Raw genomic sequence first — 22109 nt, forward strand, 5'->3', positions numbered from 1 at the left:
TTTGAGGTATCTCCATATTGATTTCCATAGTGGTTGTACCAGTCTGCACTCCCACTAATAATGGAGAAGCGTTCCTTTCTACCCACAACCCCGCAAACATTTGTTATTGGTTGATTTTTTGATAGCAGCCATTCTTTGTGGGGTGAGGTGGAATCTCAGTGTTGTTTTCATCTGCATCTCTTGAATGACCAGTGATGTGGAACATTTTTTCATGTATTTACTTGCTGCTTTTACTTCTTTGTCTAAGAAATGTCTTTTCATTTCAGATGCCCATTTGTGAATCAGGTCTTCATATTTGGGGGTGGGCTGATTGTTTTGAGTTCTTTATATATTCTAGATAATAGTCCTTTGTCTGAGAAGCATCTGGTAAAAATTTTTTCCCACATTGTAGGTTGTATCTTAGTTTTGTTGATGGTTTCTTTTGCAGTGCAGAAGCTTTTTAATAAGATGAGATCCCAGTTGTTGATTCTTTCTGCTAGTTCCCATGCTACTGAGGATTTGTTCATAAAGTCTTTTCCTATGCCAATGTCTTCAAGAGTTCTGCCTAACTTATCTTCCAGCAAGTTTAGTGTTTCTGTTTTAATATTTAGATCTTTAATCCACTTGGATTTTACTTTAGTGCATGGTGAAAGATAAGGGTCTAGTTTTAATCTTTGGCAGGTTGAGATCCAGTTTTTCCAACACCATTTATTAAAGAGGCCATCCTTCCTCCAGTGGGGATGGTCACCTCCTTTGTCAAAGATGAGATAGCTGAGTACATCTGGAGTTGTTTTTGTATCTTCCAGTCTGTTCCACTGATCCTGAGGCCTATTTCTTTGCCAGTACCATGCTGTTTTTATCACAGTGGCTTTGTAGTATAGTTTCAAATTGGGAATTGTTATACCCGCTGCCATGTGTCTGTTGCCTAGGAGGGCTTTTGCTATTCTAGGTCTCTTCTGGTTCCAAATGAATTTTTGGATTATTTTTTCTAGTTCTGTGAAATATAGTGTTGGAATTTCAATTGGCGTTGCATTGAATCTGTATAGCAGTTTTGGTAGTATAGCCATTTTCACTATGTTGATTCTTCCTAACAAGGAGCAGGGGATATCTTTCCATTTTCTTATATCCTCTTCAATCTCTTTTTTCGGAGTGCTATAGTTTTCAGTGTAGCGGTCTTTTGCTTCTTTTGTTAGATTGATTCCTAGATACTTCATTTTTTTTGGATGCTATTGTGAAGGGAATTGTTTCCCTAATTTCTCTCTCAGTGACTGTTATTTGTGTTAGGGCTAGACTTCTGTACTTGCTAAGCATGTGCTCTACCACTGAGCTATGCACCTTAAGAGATCCCTGAAACCTCTTTTTACACTGTCTCTTTAGAGAAAACATAAAGGTATGAAAACCTTGGATTGATCCCATTTCTTTTCCAGGACCCTGCGTACTGTCAGCCTGTGTGATGTCAGAAACTGTTTTAGTAATACTGCGACAAATTGTCTCTCCTTTGAAGCTATAAGGAAAGGCTAAGGTAGGCCTTAGAAAACCGTGGCCCGCGGGCAGGGCTCATATGAAAATTATCTTCCCTATAAAGGGAAGAAGTCCGCTCACATTTCTGCAGCATTGCTCTTGGTGTTCTACCTTAGGGATCAGATAGAATGGATCACATTCCGTCAGTGACCTGCTTACTCACGGCTGACAAACTAGAGGCCTTGCCCAGATGCAGCAGGGACTTTGTGGCCCACAAAGCTTGCTCTCTGGTATTCACCAAAACAGCCTGATCAACCCTAGGGCAGAGAATGAAGTCCTGTTAGGTGGGAGGAACCAGGAATTGTGAAGAGAAGGAAAAGAAGGGAGAAAAGCCGGAGGTTAGGGAATGAAGGAAGGGTTTATCAACTTAAAAATTGGCAGAAAGAGATCCTGGATTCATTTACACTTCAGTAATAGCCATGGTCAGAATTTCTATAAGCTTTTAAGATTCCTTAAGAGCTCATCCCAGTTTGGACATTGCCGTGAAAAGTATCTTCCTTATAAGGCGAAGATGTCTCCTTATCATTTCTACAGAACTGGTCTTAGTTCTAACTCTTGGCACCAGGCAGAATAGCTCTAATTTGTCTTTCAAATGACAGACTTTCAAATATTTGAAGACGAATACAAGTCTCCTGAGCCTAATTATACTGAAAATGGGGGAAAATAAGAAAATTTTTAAAAATTATAGAATTGGTACATGTCAGTGATAGATAAATGAAGCCTCACACATTGAAACTATTTTTTTTATACCTCTACAGGCAAGCTACTTCACAAAAACTGTGAAAATCAATCCTCATACAAGTTCAGGATTAGCAATCTTTTACATAGTATATAAAGGTGGAGACAGTATGAAGACCACCCAGCTTCTGCCTTCCTCAGTGGCATCCAACACAGAGTTACTGATACCAGTAGCAAAAAAAGAAAACAGGCTTGCCAATTTTAGGGGAAAACAATGAAACCAATTCTGCTGAAGTAACTTGCAAAGTTGTTGAAACATGATTTACAAAAAACCCCAAACAAAAAAAGCCCAATGAGCACCTTGAGTGTTGTCAAGGATTTGAACTTGTGCAAAAGAAATGTACTTTGTCTTTAGAGGGAGATGGTGGGCATGTGTCCAGCTTCTAGAGTTCATCTTACTGTGTGGCTTTGTTCCTCTGGCTGATCTGGATGCACTTGGTTACACTGTAGCTCTGTAGGGTTAGAGGTCAAACTGTTGAGAGTAGAAATAAAGCAAATAATTCTTATAAATTGCATTGCAAATGAACTTTGACTAGATGCAATTGATTTCCACTCTTTAGGAAAGATAAACCCAAACATAACATGTATATCGTCCTATGAGATACTATTTTAGATTAATACTATCCTATAGCTTATTGATCAGTTGTTAGAATATTAACAAGTTTGCCTCTCGGCAAATTCACTTCAGAAAATATACATATACACAGTTATTCTTTGAACTGACTTTAACATCTTTTTAATATATGACTTAAAATCTTTTGTTTATATCCGTTTTAACACTTGCCTCTGAGTCACAGTTTTAATTCTGATAACTTTTTTCTAATAATACCAAGAATTGTATCTTATGTATTCCTTACAGTTTTTGTTTCTGTTTTGGTACTGGGGATCAAACTCGGTTCTTTGCACTTACAAGGCAGGCACTGGCATCACTGAGCTAAATCCCTGGCCCTCCTTACCTGTTTTTTTTAGATCTAAGAATAGATTTCTTTCCAAAGCTCACTTTTTAAAAATACATTTACTTCTTCTGTTTTTACCATGGAACAAATTTAAAGATACTAGCGTGTCTTGAACAACTGTAGTACCTCCTGATTATTCCCAAAAGGCTTACACACTTTCCCGGTGAGCTCTTGAACTGTATGCTTGGCAATCCGTCGCTTTAGAAATCTCCAGGTTTTGCTTTTAAAATGAGAAAGGCTGTTTTTTGTATGTTATGGAGAAAGAAACATCAAGACAATGTTGTGTGTTTTCCAAAGAGGACGAGCGTGGTGTGAGTAGACCTGGTTTAAGCTTTACCACTAACTGCCTCTGTAATCTTTGAGCACTTCATTTTGCTGTTCTGTTTCAGTTTTGTTAAATACCACTTTACTGTCTACTCCACAATGCTCTGAAGTTTCTAGATATATAAGAAAGAAATGTTCAAATACGTATGAACAAGTGGACAGAACTAATGAGTCTTTCATCGATTCGTCGGTTCGTTTATTTCATTTCAATGACTACTCTTAGTGCATCCTCTCCTTCTGTTGAGGTCAGTCGCCAGGGGATGCCCATATCTCCCTGACCGTCATCATCCAGGCTGTGTCCTAATCAGAACAAAATTCTTCATTGCCTCTGCCGTTGGAGTGTTTTCTTCTTGCTTTCAGTGAAGTCTGGCTGTCCCTTTGAACGTGGCTACCTGTGTGGCCCTTTTGGGCAGCTGCTATTTAGCGTCCTCTGAGAGTGAGATGGAAGTTCTTGTTTCTTCTCATTGCTGCTTCCAGACCCTTATCCCTCTCTTGCTTTTAATGTTTCCAGTACGCATGCTTCTATTTTGATACACACTACCCACTACCTCTCCTCCTTGAAATCACGCACTCATGCCAAGTTCACTTTGTTCCCAAGAAATTAGCTTCAGGCTCACTGTAATTCTTTTCAGAACACTTCTGTTTTAATTCTTAGCGATTGTAGTGTAAGTTTAGGTATCTACATGCTTCCATTTCCCTACTGTGTTCTTAAATTTTGTCTTCAGTGCTTTTGTCTTTCTCTCTCCCTCACCTTATGACAGCCGTCACATTGGAGAACAGTGAGACTGCAGGCAGTTTCGCTTTCAAGAAGACATGTGGGGATGGCTGCGGATCTGTTTGCTTACCATAGCTGGTGAGCACTGCTGCTGTTTAATAGGCAGAGGCTGGGTATGCTGCAGAACACCCTGCAAAGCCCAGGAAAGCCCTGCAAAACAAAACCAAACAAATGTTGAGGGTTGAGACTAAAACCTGTCACAGCCGTTGTTATTTATAACAAATATGTTCCATCACAATCTCATTTCAAACATCTCACTTTCTGACCTTCTTTCCCTCGAAAAAGAACAAAGACGTATAGCTTCCCTTTGTATGTATTCAAATACCTTGAAAAATAGACCATAATTTCTTACTCCTTCTATCTCCCATGTTTTTCCTTAATATACTCTACATAGACTTTCAAGCATAAAACTTCGTTCAAAGTGATGTTGGCATGATCATAATGTCCACACTGCTGAATCCGAAAGGATTAATCCTCATTGGAATGGGACCCTAAGTCCTATGTGCCAGAGCCTCTTTGCCATACAGTAAGTCCCAGTCTTTTGAACAAGTTTTAGTTCAGGAGAATGTTCGTAAGTCAGATTCATTCCTAATCTGAGAAAGTGAGTTTTATACAGTACACTTGTGAAAGTTTGCAACTTGAATGTTCATAATTTGGGGACTTAATGTACTGCGTTTCCCTTTTACCTCACTGGCTACTTTTTTCCCGTTTCCTCAGATATCTTCTGATCCCCAGAAGGCCTTGATTTCAAGTGCCTGTGACTTGGTGCAATCTCCTGATTTTAAATACCATCTATATTTTAGGATGTGCCAAATATACACCTCTCCTTTGAACTACAGCTTGACACCTGGCTATAAATTCCAAATTTATATTGGAGATTTAATACACTTGAATATCTAATACATGTTTGGAACCTTGTCCAAAGCCAAGCTTCTGTTTCTCGCCTTTCTTCAAACTGCATTCTCAAACCCCACCCCAGCAAGTGTCCTCTTCACTGTGGTTGCTCAGACCAAAATCTGGGGATCATCACTGATGCTTTCTCTTTCTTTCAGGACATACATCCATTGCATTAGCAAGTTTGGCCAGTTCTACCCTTAGAGTCTATCCACGTCTCAAGAACTTATGACCATTTGTGCAATCACCTGACCTGGCCCACAGTTATCTCCTCCATGAGTTACTATGGTAAAGGTCCGCTTTTACCGTTCCTCCACTACATATTTTCTAGCCCCTCATGTGATCCTGATGATAAACTCATGCACGTTCCGCCAGTGTCTTCCTGATTTACACAGCGTCAGCCAAAGTCCTGTGAGATCACCTGTGATTACCCCTTTACCCTCTCCAAGCACAGTTCCTCCTATTCCTCACTTACATGGCTCCGTTCAAACGGATCCTTGGTTGTTCCTTGAAAAGTTCTTGGAGATGCTGTTTTCTCTCCCTTCATTCCTCTTCTACTAGGGATCTTCTTGATTTCCCCTCTCATCTCTTCCAGGTAGTTAGCTAAAAATCAACTTCTCAATGAGGACAGACACCCTTATGTTAAAAGACCACGTCACACCCCCAAAATCTTGTATCAGACCTCCTCTATTTCACTGACTTTGCCCTTATAATGCTCTGTCACCATTCCTAAGAATAGACTCTGTGAAAATGGGGTGGACTTTATTCACTGCACTCCCCTGCTGTGTCCTCCTGTTGTTCATCCTCTGCAGTACACACTTAATATGTATTTTTGAAATAACCACACTTTTGTGAGAGAGACCGTCAAAGGCACAATTAGTGGTGAACTGAGTTTCCTTGTTTACCTAGCTTCTAAACTATGGTAAAAGGAAATGACAATTTAGGCCCATAAGGACTTTGAAGTGTTAACTTTCGTCTTTTTTAACTTGCCAGAATTCAAGGCATTTGTTTTTAACCAATGATATTTGACTCCATGGCTGCCTTAGCCAAACATGAAAAGTGGGTCAAGATTTTAATGATGTTGATTTTACAGATGTGGAAACTGAGATTCAAAAAATAAAATGACTTGTTTGTAACCACTGGTATGATGAGAGTGAAGATTGGAACATACGCCTTTATACTCTGACTCAGGGTCGCTCCGTGTGACTGCCCAGCATCTTGATGGCTGGAAAGCCAAGATTTCTTTGAATAAAGGGTACCGTGAATTTTTCTCTGATCTTAGAGACAATTACTGGACACAAGTCAGTTTGATTGTGCGACGATGCCTTCAACTTTTGAAAAAGATAGTCTTTATAATATTTATCAAAATAGGACTCATTCCTATCAATTTTGAGGATGCATCTCTGAGAAACATGGTTAAATCAAGTTTTCACAGGCAAGAATTAAAATGTTAAAAAGGTTGTCATGGGCGTGTGTGTTTAGAGATATGGAATTTTGCAAAGTGCAAGAAAATGGGGGGACCCGATGAATGAACCGATTGATGACAATGCAGACAGATTTAGTTTAGGGTGGTAAAGAAAATTTATCTCTTGTGTGTCTTTAGAAAAATCCCCAAATGTGAACTCTGAGATGTTACTACCTGTTCATTAAATAATAGCTAATGAATATTTTTTAAAAATGCTGGGTGATCAAAATGTATACCATAACTTCTCTTTTCTAAGTTTCCTTACTTACAAAATATGAGTCAAAATAGTGTTGACTTCCTGATTGCTAGGGGAGCAAAGGAGGAAAACCGTGTAATGTGCCTAGCTTCCGGAATGCATTCAACTAATAATTATCATAGCATCTTAAGTCCTTTGAGAGATCTCAAAATTAAGAAACCTCCATAAATGATATTAAATCAATTTTTTCCTAACATGTTTAACCATGGGGTCAGCTCCTAGGATCATAGCAGAGAAGCCTGGGATCTACTATAGTAGAAGACTAAGGAGGCCAAATGGTCTAGAGTCATAAAAAGCAGTGTGGCAGCTGCTTCTGAACAAAATGCTTCTTAATGCATTTATCAGTGCTAATTGTTCCATGTGAATGTTCTTTATTTTAGGGGAACAGATTCTTTGTATTATCTGAGAAATCAAAGCCATGACCCAAATTCTCTTCTTCCTTCGAATAGTCACATGCTCTGTAATGTGATTTTGTGGCAAGTCCCATGCAGTGATGAGTTCTGTTTTTGTACTCCTTAAGTGGACTGATCTTTTGAGTCATGTAACTATCTGACTGGCAAAAATAACAATGTTACTGCTTCAAAAGATTGCACATTTCCCTCCCTCAGCCTATGCCATGCCCAGCCTAACAGATCGGACTGTGAGGCACGCAGAAGATAGCATCCTTCACTTGTCCTAACCCAGGACCCGGATGTGTGAGGCACCTGATCTGGAGGGTGCAGCCCCCCAGTCCTTGAGCTACCTGCAAAGTTGCGAATGAGCCCAGCCGTAGAACCACAGTTAGGCCTACACTGGGATACCCATATGTTTATAAGAATAATACATGGTGATTATATTAGGCCATAAAGTAGAGTTGGTCACATCTTTCTATTTATTATAGGAATGGCTCTATTCATAGATCATTTGTAACTGAAGTTCCACGGGAATTTCTCCATGTAACTGTCCCTCCCACGACATAATCATGCTGGTGTTTCTCTTTTGATTACCTTAATTATCTACATTGGGGTCCTTTGTTCTACTTCTTTTCCAATGGCATACAGTCTCTTGACTCACAGACAGTGAGCCTCTCCAAGGCTGGGTCCATGTCATTACTCAGTAATTATCAAGGCATCACGCATAAATGCCCTACTTGTAGCATAGAAGTCCACCACATAGCAGGTGATAAATAAGGCTCAGCTAACTCTCATGTTGAATTTTAAGGCCCTCATGTTCTCTGAAAATTAGAAAATGGTCAGCTCATTGATTGAGCACCTATCGTATGCAAGAATACTATTATTTTAAGTATGTTGTTTTTCTTAGTGATAGATATATTTTAAATACATCTTTGTCTCGCCCATTGTCTCAATTTTTCTCCTAAAATAAATAGTATTTTTTAAAACTCATAGTATTAACCATTAACCTGCACAGTTGAAAATAAATTTCATTTCACCTATTTCAAGGTTAGCAGTGCAGGTTTTAGATGACTTTTAGGCATAGGAAAGTGCTAACATTGGGGCATATCACTGCTCTTATCACCTGACTGTAATGAATGTTCTAGACAGTAGTGGTGAGCCTGTGGCAGGTGTTTGTTTTCACCAAACATCCTGAAAGGCTCCCATCACTGTTCTGAGATGAATCTGTACAGAACTAGAACTAGCCAGAGACAACTGGATATATGGTTGCTCTTTAGAATTGTTCTTGGCCATTTACTTAATGCTCATCAAACTTGCCATAATCGTCTTCCTTTAAATATAAAGAATTTGTTGGCCAAGGTCATGTACCTAGAGAATGGCAGACTCAGGATTACTAAAACTTGTCTGCCCTCACACTTTCTGCTAATTCCTGCACTTACTGCTTCCCTAAAGTAAGAGGGGAAACCCAGCAATTGCTTCCCAAGTTTCATAGAGTATGCTAAAGGCATTACATGTTTTCATTTGTTCTTCAGATTTGGGGAAGAATGTAAAATTCTGTTATCATCCCTGTATTATACACGAGACATATATGTAAGTATCTTGCCTAATTTCAATGCTAAAGGACAGAGCCGGGATTAGAACCCAACTCTCACAATGAATTGTGAATTCTTTTTGAGTGAATGATTTAATTCCTGTCATAATACAAATTCTAATATTTCTAACATGTTTACTATATAGAACAAGCATAAATGAGCCTAAAGTAAGTCAATGCATTCAGAATTACTTCCTAGTTAGGTAGCGCATCTTTAATCAACTATTTTAGAAACATTACTTTGTCTAGCCTATTACGGGTTAAACCTAATCTGTTAAATTTTCATCAGAATGAATGAAACATATCTGGATCTTTGTGCTAGTTATTACTTGAGAGAAATTTATTTTGACCAATGCAAGTTGAATCTATTTGTTCTAATTATTTGAATCATACTGAAACTTGAGACTTGGTTTTTATTTACTATAACTGATTTACCTAATTCACAGTAGGTAACTGAAAATCTTCTATCAGCTAAAATATATTTTAGGCAGCTTTAAAGCTATGCCTAGTTTAGAGTCACTTATAACCACTTTGTGGCTATTCATACCTGTCCCAAATAACTCCATAAGATGATCTAAGGATGGGAATAACATGGTCAAAAAGGTTCAGGAAAGACTCCCTTTTCAGAAATCCACTATATTCATTTTATCTGTGCCACATAAAGATTTTAGAATCCAAGAGAATGATGTTTCAATTTATCTCATGGCTTCCCAAGCTTATTTTGTAACACAAAACTAAACCTCTTTTTTGTTTGAGAATAGCATTGTGCTTAAAAAAAACACTTTGGAAAAATACTCTGCTTTCTAAAAATTATTACCAACCGGTTTAAATGGATTAGATGTCATTTTTATGACAGATCACATTGTTTCAGCTGGGTCTGGACTATTCTTTGAGTTCTTATAATTATATTCTTAGAAGCTCTCAGCATTTTTAAAGCACACTTAAAACAGATTCAGTCAGTCAGGATGTACTTAAAATGTATGGCATTGTAATTATTTTCCTCATATTTTCCCATGGAGTGGTGGAAAATGTTCTACACGGTCAACAAAAAGAACTCAGATGAATAAGATGAAAGGTTTCCAAGTTACGTTGGAGGTGGGGCTGTTTACCTCAGAGTATATGATATAGTATGGGAAGGGAAAGGGTCTGTGTGTGTGTTAGAAAATAATCTCTTTGGTTTCAGTAAGCTCAGATTGTCTCATCCTTCATCCCAGAGTGAGAAATTAGGCTCAGTGGGTCAGCAGGGAATTGGAAATTACGCTGTAGATAACATCCCAACCTCTGCTAGTATGTGGCAGTTGGTACACAAAAGGGGGCGAGGTCCTCGTTGAGATTTCAAAGTTCCACTCATGGAGTATCCTAAAATGTCAATAAAAGACTCTTTATTCATAAATAACTGATATGCGCTTATTTACTTCTGTACATTTATCTTGAAAAGTCTGTAACCATCCAGTTTTTTTTTTTTTTTTTTTGCAAACTCTACATAAAACATCCAAACCGTCCATTTTGTTCAGTACAATATAACAGCTGTTTGGCATTACCAAATATATATGTATATATATTTATAGATCTGTACATGTGCTGAAAAGAAGCCAGGGCAGCCTTCTCTAAGAAGTCCATCCGCGTTTACTGTACAACATTCAGAATATACATTGATAATACAAGGCACAAAAAGTGTGGTATGAAGCCAAGGCCATGCTTTATTCAAACTCTTCTCTGGCTTGCTCACTCCTTCAGCTTCATGTCAAATTTAGTGTTCAGCCCTGCTTTTCAAATTGTACTTACTTGTTTTGGCTTTGAACACATCAAGTAAAAGTTGAGAGTGGTATGGGTTGGGATATGAATCACTAGCAAGAACACCCCCAGGTACCTTCCCAAAATAAACAGAACAAAATGAAATCTGTTTTAAATTCTTTCATACAGAATTGGAGGTACACAAGAACTAATTTTTTGTATGTGTGAATTTGGGTTAGGAAAATAAGCCAACTTTCGCCTACTGGCTTATGTTTGCCAGATTTCTAGGTCAAGACTGGAGTGCATCAGATACAATTGTGAAGGACAGAAACTCTGTCTTGATTCCATTTTGTAGAAGGAAGGAGTTGTGATCCCGACCAGAAATTCCGGCAGTTTGAGTGAATTGCAGAGAAGTGTGGAGTGGGAGCCTGGTGCCTTAGGATGAGCCTCCAGGATGCTCCTGAAGGGTGGTTTTCAGAGATCATCCTGTGGTCTCCCTCTCAGTGCTGTCAGAACTGGTGAAATGCACCATAATAGAACTACTAGATCCAATTCCTTTCCTTTTCTTTTTTTTTGGGGGGGGTACCAGGAATCAAACTCAGGACCTTGCACTTGCAAGGCAGGCGGCTGCACCATTTAGCTAAATCCCTGGCTCTATTAGATCCAGTTCTTTTTGGAATGTCTGTGTTATCAAGGTGAGTCATAAGGCATGGTGTTCTACTTATCTCTCAAATGTCATCTGTCCTTTGGTGACTCACCAGAACCATAATTAAATCTCTTCCTGCCATAGATAGTAAGATTTTGGGGAACCGAATAAATTGTTTACAATGGGAATTTGGATGTAAATAATGCTTGATTTAAATGAAACGCTTTTGTACCATTAGCAAAATGTGAGAGGGAAAAGGGCATTTTCATTGTAATCAGGTCTTTTGTAAAATAATTTTGATACATATTTCCACTCATGCAAAGAACTATGTTACCAATTTCAATGACATATTCTGTGATCAAAACTATAAATTTCCAGAAACAAAAGACATAATCCCCACTAAATAAAATAGTAGGGGTAGGGAAGGAAATTTTTAAGCTTAGGCCTAAACATGAAGCTTACTCCCTTTTTAATCTTTGGGTTCAGTTGGGGTTAGGTTCCAAGACATGAAGTTCAAATGTTACTGTCTTAGGCCCACCTCATGAGGACATTCCAAATCCATGATCTTAATAGCAAAAGGAAAAAGCAATGAGTAGCTGCTTCAAAAACCACAATTATTCTATGTGAGTTAAATTTCCTACTTCAGATCACAGTACTACACACTAGTGACTAACAGCCAGGTCTAGTTTCCATCCCCTTTTATCTTTTGAAAAATGACAGCATTCTAAGTTGCCGATTTAATTCTGTAGATGACCCTGGAATGGGGATGCGAGGAGTCCACAGAAACCCTGGCTCTCCTAGAACTGCTTTTGCAAAACACACCACATGCTGTCGATACAGCCAAACAGCTTTGTAACTGCAGCTTTTGAAAGAGTTTGGAAAGGAGAAACACAAAATATGCAACACATCTAAGATTAGTAACGTTTTCACTTTTGTAACATTTGACAAAATACGTTTTTGCTTGTAGTTCAGGAAAAAGTCTATGCGGACACATTGTGGAGACTACAGAAACGGTGGCCATTCAGCTGTTGGCTAAAGCATCAATTTTCAAATACGACGCTATGGCAACAAACACCAAAAGGCTAAGAAAAATTTTTCACCATCTGCAGGCCAACATTTTGCTCTCCCATTTGCTGTGGCTGTCACCTCGAGTCCAGTCAATGGGGAGCTACTACGGATTCAAACGTTGCAATGTTTCATGAGGAAACAGAATGAAAATGGGCCACACAGTGGGCCAGACAGGCACGCTGCTCAGCAACTTCCTGCTTCCTGCAACCTTTACTGAGCTGAAACAGAGACCTCAGGGAACATCATCTTCAGCACATCTGACAGCTAGGTCATTCAACACAGTCACAGAGGGCAGAGAGACCAAGAAATTGAAGAGAAAATGGCTAAAAGGAAAAAACAAATACATTTCAAGAGATTTTATAATACTGTGGAATTCACTGGTAAATTTGCCAGAAGTTGGCAAGTAGAGAAACATTATCTAATACCTATTACAACATGTTACTATCTACCTTTGTTTATCAATCCTGGTGTTGAGAATTTTTATCAAGCAAAATAACTGCAGTAAATCCAGGACTTTAATCCAAAGAGAATCTTGTTTTAGTGGTATGATTTAACATTCCCTCTTAAAGCCAAGTGAAATATGAGAACCATGTCAAAAGGATAACCTCTGTACTGAGAATAAAAATAGAGAAAAGTTCCCCCTTGAAAGAGAACTGTCAATTCCTTTTTATCTTTTACAAAAAGGCCAATAAAATTTTTGTGGGAGTACATCTGAATTTTATGAGACTTCCTGCACTGATAAATGAAGTTTGCATTTAATTCTATACAGCGAGCTTCCTTTTGGCTTAAAGGATTGTAATGTAAACCAGTAAGACTGTACAAGCAATGTTGTAAAGACTGAAAATTAGCTTTATGATGCTGTCGTCTGGCAAAGCTGTGAATTGTGCCAATTTGGTGGCATGCTGTTTAGACTTAAACGCATGAGTGTTAGACTGAAATGTCTTTGAGCACTGAGAGATGTGGCATTAAGTGGGATGTTCCGAAAAACCAACCTGTGAAGTATTTAGGGCCACTTTTACTTTATGCTTCATTTTGCCCTCAGACCGTAAGACTTCCAAATTAAGTGCTTCAACTAATGAGTAAATATCTTTCAAGAGAGGTATTTGTGTTATGACAGGTTAATTTCATAGAAAAAGCTTTGGGTCACAGTAAATAACCGTGAGTCCAGGAGTGAATTAAGACTTTAGCTGACCCGCAGTCCCTTCCCCCACATGTACACCTTGATCTACAAATCTCACAAACATGAGTTCTCTGCAGTTCTATGGTATAACACTGCACAGTCTTAATATTTAACGACAACAGAATCTCATACATTAACATAGAAACCCTATGTAGTATAACTGTAGAAGACAGAAATGTAAAGGAAAAATATGAACAGGAAGATGAATTTGAATGAACCTTGGACTGAAATCCGAGGCGAATCCTATTAACCTCTCCCTCTGTTACTCTTTGAGATGTGATGACCAAGTTTGTTGATGAATCCAGACCAAAAGACGAACCCCCGAAGTGGGGGAAATTCCATACATTCAGGGATTAACAATCATCTTATCTCATTTTAAACTAATACAGATAGGTTCCAAGGGAAATCACTTAAATTTTTTTTTTTTATCTCCTTAAAGCAAAAAAGACAAAAATTCTTCAAAGAGCCTGTGTGGAGTCACAGAATACATGAAATGGTTATAAGGCCAACTAGAAGGAAAGAGAACAAAATTTGTAAGATGACTTGAAACAGAATCCTCCAAGGTGTATGTTAACATAAGTTGTGTCCTGTGCTTTAAACTGATTATTCCTCCACAGATTAATGCAGGCTTCATCTGCCCTAGTCAGGCCCGTCAACTCTCCAGTGTATCGTGACCGGCCATCCATTTCCGCCTCTTTCCCTCAAAAGTCACACTGGTAATGTCAAGTGACTGATCTTCTCATACTGCCTCTGAGTTGTTCCCTGGAAGAAAGGAACAAGTGGAGCACATTAGCAAAAGGGTATTCTCCTGACCTAGGGATGATGCCTTGCAAATGTGCTCGATGGTTCTAAGATGATTTGTTTATTCTATGTAATAAGCCTTTGGTTCCTGAGAAAAGCAAGATGCTTTTGAGTTACATCTAGCAAAGCCTTTTATCTAACCCAGGGGACCACATATACCACACATTAGTTAGAGGAAATGGCCAAGGCATTGAAGACATTTTCAATGCTTATCCATGGGAGCATAAATTCAGCTTGTCTTCAGGTCTTTTTCCACTTGGGAGGAGATTCACAATATGCCTTTTTCTTTTTTTAAAGCAAGGGATCTACAAAATTTTAAAAAATTGATTCTATGCCTGTTGTCAAGTGCTCTTTATTTCCCTCATTCCCTGACTACTTTTATTCTATTCGAATGTAGCCAGCCTCTGAGTAGCTGATCAGCTGCCTTCTAATCTCGATTCTTGACTTTGGTTGTCCTGATTGTGGTCTGCCCCTGGAAACATCCAGCCGCTGATGAGCAGTAGCGTGTTTGTCTTCAGCCTACCAGGACACCTTGTCAAAAATAACTGACTAGGGCAAAACAGTGAAGTCAAGTGCTGAGTGTCGAGAATTGTCTGTGAATTTTAATTCTCTATAATATCACTGCCTCCTCTTTTAAAAAAGAATTATAGAGTGAAATAGTTCTACAGAGAAAAACTATGCGGTGAAGAAGAGCAGCCAGGGCTGGAAAGCTCCTGGCAGGATGCATGTGGTTCCCGGGACACCCGGGTGGAGGGATCCCTTCAGTCTCTTTCCTCAGGTGTCGCTCAGAGCAAAGACTCTCTGCTAATTCCCCACGAGGCAAGAGGAAGATGACCTACAGCTCTACTGAGAGATTTTGTGATGACTTAGAACCAAAAGGTGGGAACATTTCTAGAACTTGAGCTGGGAAGCGGAGGACAACTCCTCACTCCCTGATCACAAAACTGCTGTTAAACTGGATCGACTTGTTTCCCAGAGTGACCCCTTATTTAAGAACTGTGGCACTGTCGTTCATATGTATCCTTAGACCCGGCTAGGCCTTTGCTATCTCCATATCCATGTGAGAAGCTGTCTTCTAATGGCATTCTGCAGTTTGAGTGTTAGTCTGGGAACAGGGATTCTCGTGTCAAGTCAGATGAAATCTATTTTCATATCAAAAGGTCTCACTATGTTCCCTTGACTCTTTCTACTCCGATGGGTAAAGAAAGATGAAAAGACATGAGTGCGTTTGTCTCTGGGAAAAAAAGAAGGTGAGGTCTACTACAAGAATTAGTTTGTGGTCTATCTTATTTTTCAGTTTTGTCTCCAAGTGGCTAGGATAGACAGGAAATTGGTGCTGGTGCGATAGATTCAGATTCTAAATTCTATACGCCCTCCTTGACACTGGTGAAGTGATACACACGGGATGGCAACCCCGTCTCACTTCTAAAAACCAGTTTTACAATGATTCCCAAATTCAGAGATGCCAGTTGGTAGAAAACTCTTGACAGCCTGGTACCGGTATCAGCTGGTCCTAGGGAGCAAGCACATCATTCAAAACCTGTTTCAGAACATGCACTTCATCAATTCCTGCCTTCCCGGCTTCTCACAGCTCATCTCTTCCCACAGCTACTTCAGGGTAGATACGCCCTCACTCCTATCCTTGCCACTCCAAACCTGAGGATGGCAGCTAATGTTAACCAGTGTGTGGCTTCAGAGGAGACAGTGCAACTCTCCTGTGTCTGCACGAGCTTGTACTGTTCCCTACTAACATCTTTCACCTCTACAGATTTCAGTTTCTTCAACCAGGGTATCTCACTGATCATAAAGGCTGAATTTCCCAAATGCTGTTGGGTAGAAAGCTGCCTCTTTCTTTCCCATTTAAAGCAATGTCCCAAAGCTGGCCATCCTTCTGCCTCATGAGCGAAGTCGACTAGAGTCCATTTTGCCTGCTGTAGTTGAAGTCGGCTTCATCAAGCTGGGATTCTGTAATGTTGGAGAGTTTCGTGTGTGTCCTCCCAATTTCTTCAAGGGCACAGGCCAGGGAGTCAAGGTCACCATCGTGCTGATGACGAGCTTCCCACAGGTTCAAAATGACAGCAGATGGGCTACTTTGTGTAGCAAAATAAGATAAATTCCTAGAGAGAGTGAAACAAAAAATCACCATAAACATTGTCATAAAAATCACCATATGAAACTTTTAAATAAACTTCAGTAGATATTATTTCCATAAGGGTAGAAAGTTATACTAAGGCATATTGTATCCCAACCTTCAAATGAAATTGTACTTCGAAATGCAGCCAATGGCCTTCATATCCTCCAAGTCTTGTCTCTGTTCTCTCTGCAGTGTGTCTCTTGACTACCCCCTTTATTCCATTCGTTTATGTGATGATCTCTCTTTCCTATCTTTCAAAATATCTGCCTCCTCCTCCCTTCAGTAAACACCAGGATTGCCAAGGTTTTACTCTTTGATTCCTTGCTCTTCTTTTCTGCCTCAGTGGGCCCATATATGAAATGGAGTCGTTAATTCCAAGTATCTAAATCTGCATCTCCAATCCTGTCAGTAAATGAGAGCTAGTTATAGATCTCTAACTGCTTTAGGGTTGCTTCAATTGCATGTACCTTCATTTCCTCAAGCGCAGCAGTGCCAAGAACTGATACCATCTCCCTGCCTCCAAATGAGTTCCCTGTGTAACTCTAACAAGTATCCTAGCGTTTACGATGGTATCTTTCCATTCTCACATTCTGGCATTCGGATTAGATCCCTCCCTTAGTATCGTTTCTTCCTTTGTGATGTGTTCATTGGCTTCAGCCTTCCTCTCCAGTCATTTTACTTTTAAGTAATTTATATGCCATCGCTTTTTGGCCTGGATCAGGCAAAAGTTTCCAAATTCTTTCTCCAAGTCCTCCATCTAATTCGTGTTGCTTCTATTTCTCAATCGTATTTATTCTGGTTGTTTTTAATGCCTTCTTTGGTCAGTCCTCACCACTGAGATACAGATCTCTGGAAATCTCCTAGGTATATGTGCATGCATGTATTTATTTTCGGTACCCGAGATCAAACTCAGGACCTTGCACTCGTGAGGCAGGCGCAGCGCCAGCTCATCATATGTATTTATAAAAAAGCACATACATATGCATCCAGAGACCACTTTTAATCCTTGAGCCATCAGTCCTGACTTCGGGAATACTTTGGTTCTTGCTTTTGTTTAATTATCCCGTTCATTGTTCATGTCCACTTCCTTCCTCTGCCCTGACTTTCAGGAGTATACACTACTACAGTGTGTGGTTCCAATCTCATGTCTTCTTTCCTCAAAATGATTTATGTCTCCTCTGAAATTTTGTTAATCTTGGTTTGAACTTTTATATCTGGTATATATGAGTAAGTGAACTTTGTCTTGCCAATTTGACGATAAAAACCTGAAAGCTAAGGATCATATTTAAATAATTTTCTGAATGTGCTACAGCACTTATCATAACACTCTGACAGGTGTTTGTTTACTCAACACCAATTACCAGAATAATTGAGTCTGATAAGATTTTTTTTCAGATAATACAGTTTCTGTAATGAAAAAAAAGTGATAATCTTTTGGACATTAACTTTGCTGTGATGAAGACTAGGAAAACACAAAGGATTAAAGGTCACTGTTTTTCATAGGACTCTTGCAGTAAGGATAGAAATGTCACTTCTGTGAAATTCTGATGAGCTAAAGCTTTTTCAGAGAAGTGTCTGGTTTAGAGATGGTATTACTTCCTATTATATGCACAAAATGGATTTATATAGAGAAGAGCACTTGGAAGAGAAGCCACGGTTTTAATGGCACATTATCATATACAAGCATCGCACACACACAAAGGAGTTCTGAATGAATAAAATGTTGTCTTTTCTGAAGTCTTTATAGCCACATGGTGCCTTGTCACATAGATATCCAAGTCATTACATGTACATTCAACTACCTGTGTAACTTTAACTGGAAAGGAAGGTGGCCAGCTCAAAAATATTCTTTGCATTGTTCTTTTATCTTCCCTTTCCTTTTTTCTCTTTAATTTTTTTATTATTATTTTTACCTGAATAGAAACGTTACGACAAACCCTGCTTCAGCCATCGAAGGAACCCTTTTTCTTTTATCGGAGAACTCTGTTTTGAATATTGGCACTTCTTCGTGGCCACGTGGAAATGTTATTATGTCCCTCCAGATCCCTCGTTCATATTCAGGCGGAACACGGACCGAAGGAACAGTGGAGATCAGAGCACCCTGAGAACGGAGGAGGGAGTGGACGCTGCGTAGCCAGTGCCACCATCTCTTTTTATGTCTATCATCAGAATAATGACTACGGCCATGCTTTTGTTTTTATGATCCCCATTATTTTTTTACAGGCAGCACTGGCTTTTTCACGGTTTTGCTGGGGAGTCATGTTTTGGATTTGCTATTGAGCATCCGAGATGTGGGGTGCTGTGGGAGTGACCGGAAAGAACCCCTATTCTCCCGTTAACCCAAAAGTTAGACTGTACATCTATATCAGGCTTGACAAGTGTGTTTTATAAAGAGCAAGGCAGTAATATTTCTGGCTTTTGGGGGCCACAGAGTTCTCTATGGTAGCCACTCCATTTTGCCAAGGTGGTGTGAAAAAGCAGCCTTTGGCAAAACATATGCTAATGGTCTGATTGTCTTCCAGTAAAACTTCATTTCCTGACACTCAAATTTGATTGTTAAACAGTTTCCATGTCTCCCAAATTATTACTCTCCTTTTGAATGTTTCCTAACAATCTAAAAATGTAAGAAAAACACTTGGTTGTGGCTTTGAAAGCAGGCTGTAGGCCAGGTGCGGCTGTCACCATTGCATTGACCCTTGCCCTTTGCTATTTATAAACCAAACTAGATGTTTATAAGTGTGAGTTATGGGAAAGATTGGCTGGAGCATCCTGTTTTGGAATGCACTTGCGAATAAGCACCCACATGGCCGAAGTTCCTGAATCCCAAGCTATGTATTTTTTCTGCTTCAAGTATTTTGAGAGCTTCATCCTTTTAAATGTTGGGGAATCTTTGACACTTGGAGACATGACAGGAAGACATCATACAAAGCACAGTAATGAAATGGCGAGAGAGGCATAGAGAATATGTTTTGAAAGTGATGTGAAGTTTTGTTTTGATACAACGTGAAAAAATATCCTTAAATCTAAATGGGCTAGAAGGTGTTCTGGGTACACCTGCTCAGAGGAAGGTAGAACTTAAGAGTCCAGAGCAGAAGGGCTCCCACAAGCCATGTGACGCTGAATAGTCCTGTGAGTGTGCAAAGTTTGGAAGAGGCACAGAGGGCTAAAGGGAAGCTAAATGATCAAAAGAGTGAGAAATAAAATTCACTTGCCACGAATCTCTGAGCATATTGTAGCTAGTGAAATGTGCTTCCCGAAGCAAGTTTTAATGTATTCTTTGAATTTACACAAGCACACGCAGCGTAACACATCCAAATTTCAAATCTACTTCATTTTAGTGGATCCACAGAGGAGCCTATCAGCCTTTTTACAAATAATACAATCAGCTTTGCAGTTAATAAGTATTAAAGTGTACCTACCCGTTTCCAGCAGAAAAATGAATATCTAAAAACCTCTAAATCCTACCAGATTACTCCTCAACTATAGCTATGTGATTTTACTGAGCACATGGATGCAAATGTGTTAGGAGTTTTCAAAAACTGATGTGCCACATATCCCTTTGGTTATCTTCACACCACCTTTTACAGATTATTCTGGTCCTAATCTATGTGACCTGTTTCTCTTCATAGTATCACTGCTATATGGGGCACCAAGAAGCAAATGTACCCACCACTGAGGGGATTCCTACTACTACAAAATGTAATTCACAGCAATAGTTGAATTTAAGTGATTCCCTATGTCTGTCTGTCTCTCTGAAATGAAACCAAAATGTAAGCAACAAGTAGTAATCCTGAACGACTAGGTAGATGGCTAAAAGTGAAGCATAATTGTTTTCTTTCTCTATAGAAACCTGGAATGTGGCCAACATTTACTATGTTCTCCTTCGATGCTTCTATTTTTCCTTTTTTATGCACCGCACTTCAGGAATCTTTTTGTTATAGCCTTTGAAAACTGTTCCACTGACACAGAAAATTAAGATTTAGTTTCTGTGATGCAATAAAGATGTGATCTATAAAGGGAGGTAAGATTATCTAATACCTGAAATTTAGAAATCTGCTTTAAAAACATTGTATGACTTCAGTTCAGTTCATATGCTCTAAAGCGGATAGACTATGACCCGATCTTTGGAACTTTCACTGAATGAGTACAGATAAACTGTAAAATACATATGAAAAGAAAGATCGAAACTTATGCTAAGAGCTTAAATACATTTATCCATGTAAGCTCAACAAATACTAATTGTTTATTAAATTAATTTGTTTTGATGAGCTTATGCACTTTCTGCACACCTGAATTCCTGGGGATTTGTTTCATTATGGTAATGAACTTCATCTTTCTGAGACTTCCCCAGACCCATGCATTGGCCCCAATTAAAAGCCTGTGCTTAATGTGGAAGCCAGGGTACAACTGAAAACATGAATCTTTACCAATTTTAATAGGCACCAGACAACTTGCAAAGGTAGAGTTTTGTTTTGTTTTATTTTAGTACATGTTTGCAGCACAGAATGATTACATTCTTAATTCTTTTTACATCCTCTTCCTCCATGCCCCCCATCTCTTGGTTATATAGAATCTTAGTTTTCAAAATACATTTTTATACTAACAGCTGCGTTAAGCTAATACTGAACTTAGGTAATATTTAAAGATGTTTAAGGATAGTTATTGAACTGTCTGATTTCTTTAGGGTATACAAGGTGAGAGGCAAAGAGGAGAATTGTGAGGTCCAAAGATTCTGCCATATAAGGTCTTTATAAATTATTGAAACACAGGTCTAATTTTATAAAAAGGCAAACAGGGTAGAAATGCTCCATTTTCTTTAGTTCTGGGAAAGCTTTCAGGTCTTTCAGAATCCCTGCAGTATTCAAATGTAAATACCCAGGGACCAGTACATCTAAATTCTGCATCAATTAACAAAGGCGGAGGTAACAGTGGTGGAGAGAAAGGCAGCTGTATGAGTCTGTATCTCAGCCCTGGGGAACTGTACTGGAGAGCTACCCAGGGCACCCCTCCTTGCGTGTGGCCTAAAAGGGACCCCTTCCATTTTCAATTCCAGATAACAAAGTCTTTTTTTTTTTTAATTTTTTAAAAGTAGCTCAGAACCATGCCATCAGGGGGCCAATGAACCTATTCATAAACCGTAAGCTCTTCCTGTGACTAACTGAGAGGATAAATTTCAATCTAAGTTACAGAAAGGGCCACAATGGAGCTTGAGCAGCATCCTTAGCACAGAGGATGCCTCCTTCCAGCAAGGTTTATCCACTACCTAGGCCTCCATTCAGCACCCAGGAGACACCATCTGCACTGAGATAGGAGGACAGGCTGCTCGTGCTCCAGGAACTGGTGTCAGTCACGCTGCACTCAATTTGTGCTTCTTAAGCCATGAAGAGCACATTCTAGAAATATCTTGTTTCTGAGTAGATTGGGTAGTATAAAAAGTGAAAACTAACGAGAAAAATGTGAGAAAAGGAAAAAACCAAAACAAAGTCTTTGAAAATTGGGGAGGGTGGAGGGGGTGAAGAGAGGGCAGGGGTAAGAGGAAAAACTGAGAACCAAGATCTGAGAACTGAGAACCAAGGTACAAGATCCCAGTGAGGAATGCAACTGTACTGGGTACTTAAAAAGTACCAATAAACTCAGATTAAAAAAAAAAAAAAA

At 39.2% G+C, this 22109-nt stretch overlaps 1 protein-coding gene across 1 annotated transcript in view; it reads right to left on the minus strand.

Moving 5' to 3' along the window:
- Window positions 1-10300: 10300 nt before the first annotated feature.
- Window positions 10301-22109, minus strand: part of Unc5d (unc-5 netrin receptor D) — a 222611-nt gene continuing 210802 nt past the window's right edge. Inside the window, exon 18 of the mRNA XM_033765579.1 lies at window positions 10301-16437. Coding sequence (XP_033621470.1) covers window positions 16233-16437 — 205 coding nt within the window. The 3' untranslated portion in view covers window positions 10301-16232. The remainder of the gene's footprint in view (window positions 16438-22109) is intronic.

The sequence above is a fragment of the Fukomys damarensis genome, unplaced genomic scaffold, assembly GCF_012274545.1.
Source record: "Fukomys damarensis isolate Sample0158 unplaced genomic scaffold, DMR_v1.0_HiC HiC_scaffold_18, whole genome shotgun sequence".
In the NCBI taxonomy this organism is placed as follows: domain Eukaryota; kingdom Metazoa; phylum Chordata; class Mammalia; order Rodentia; family Bathyergidae; genus Fukomys; species Fukomys damarensis.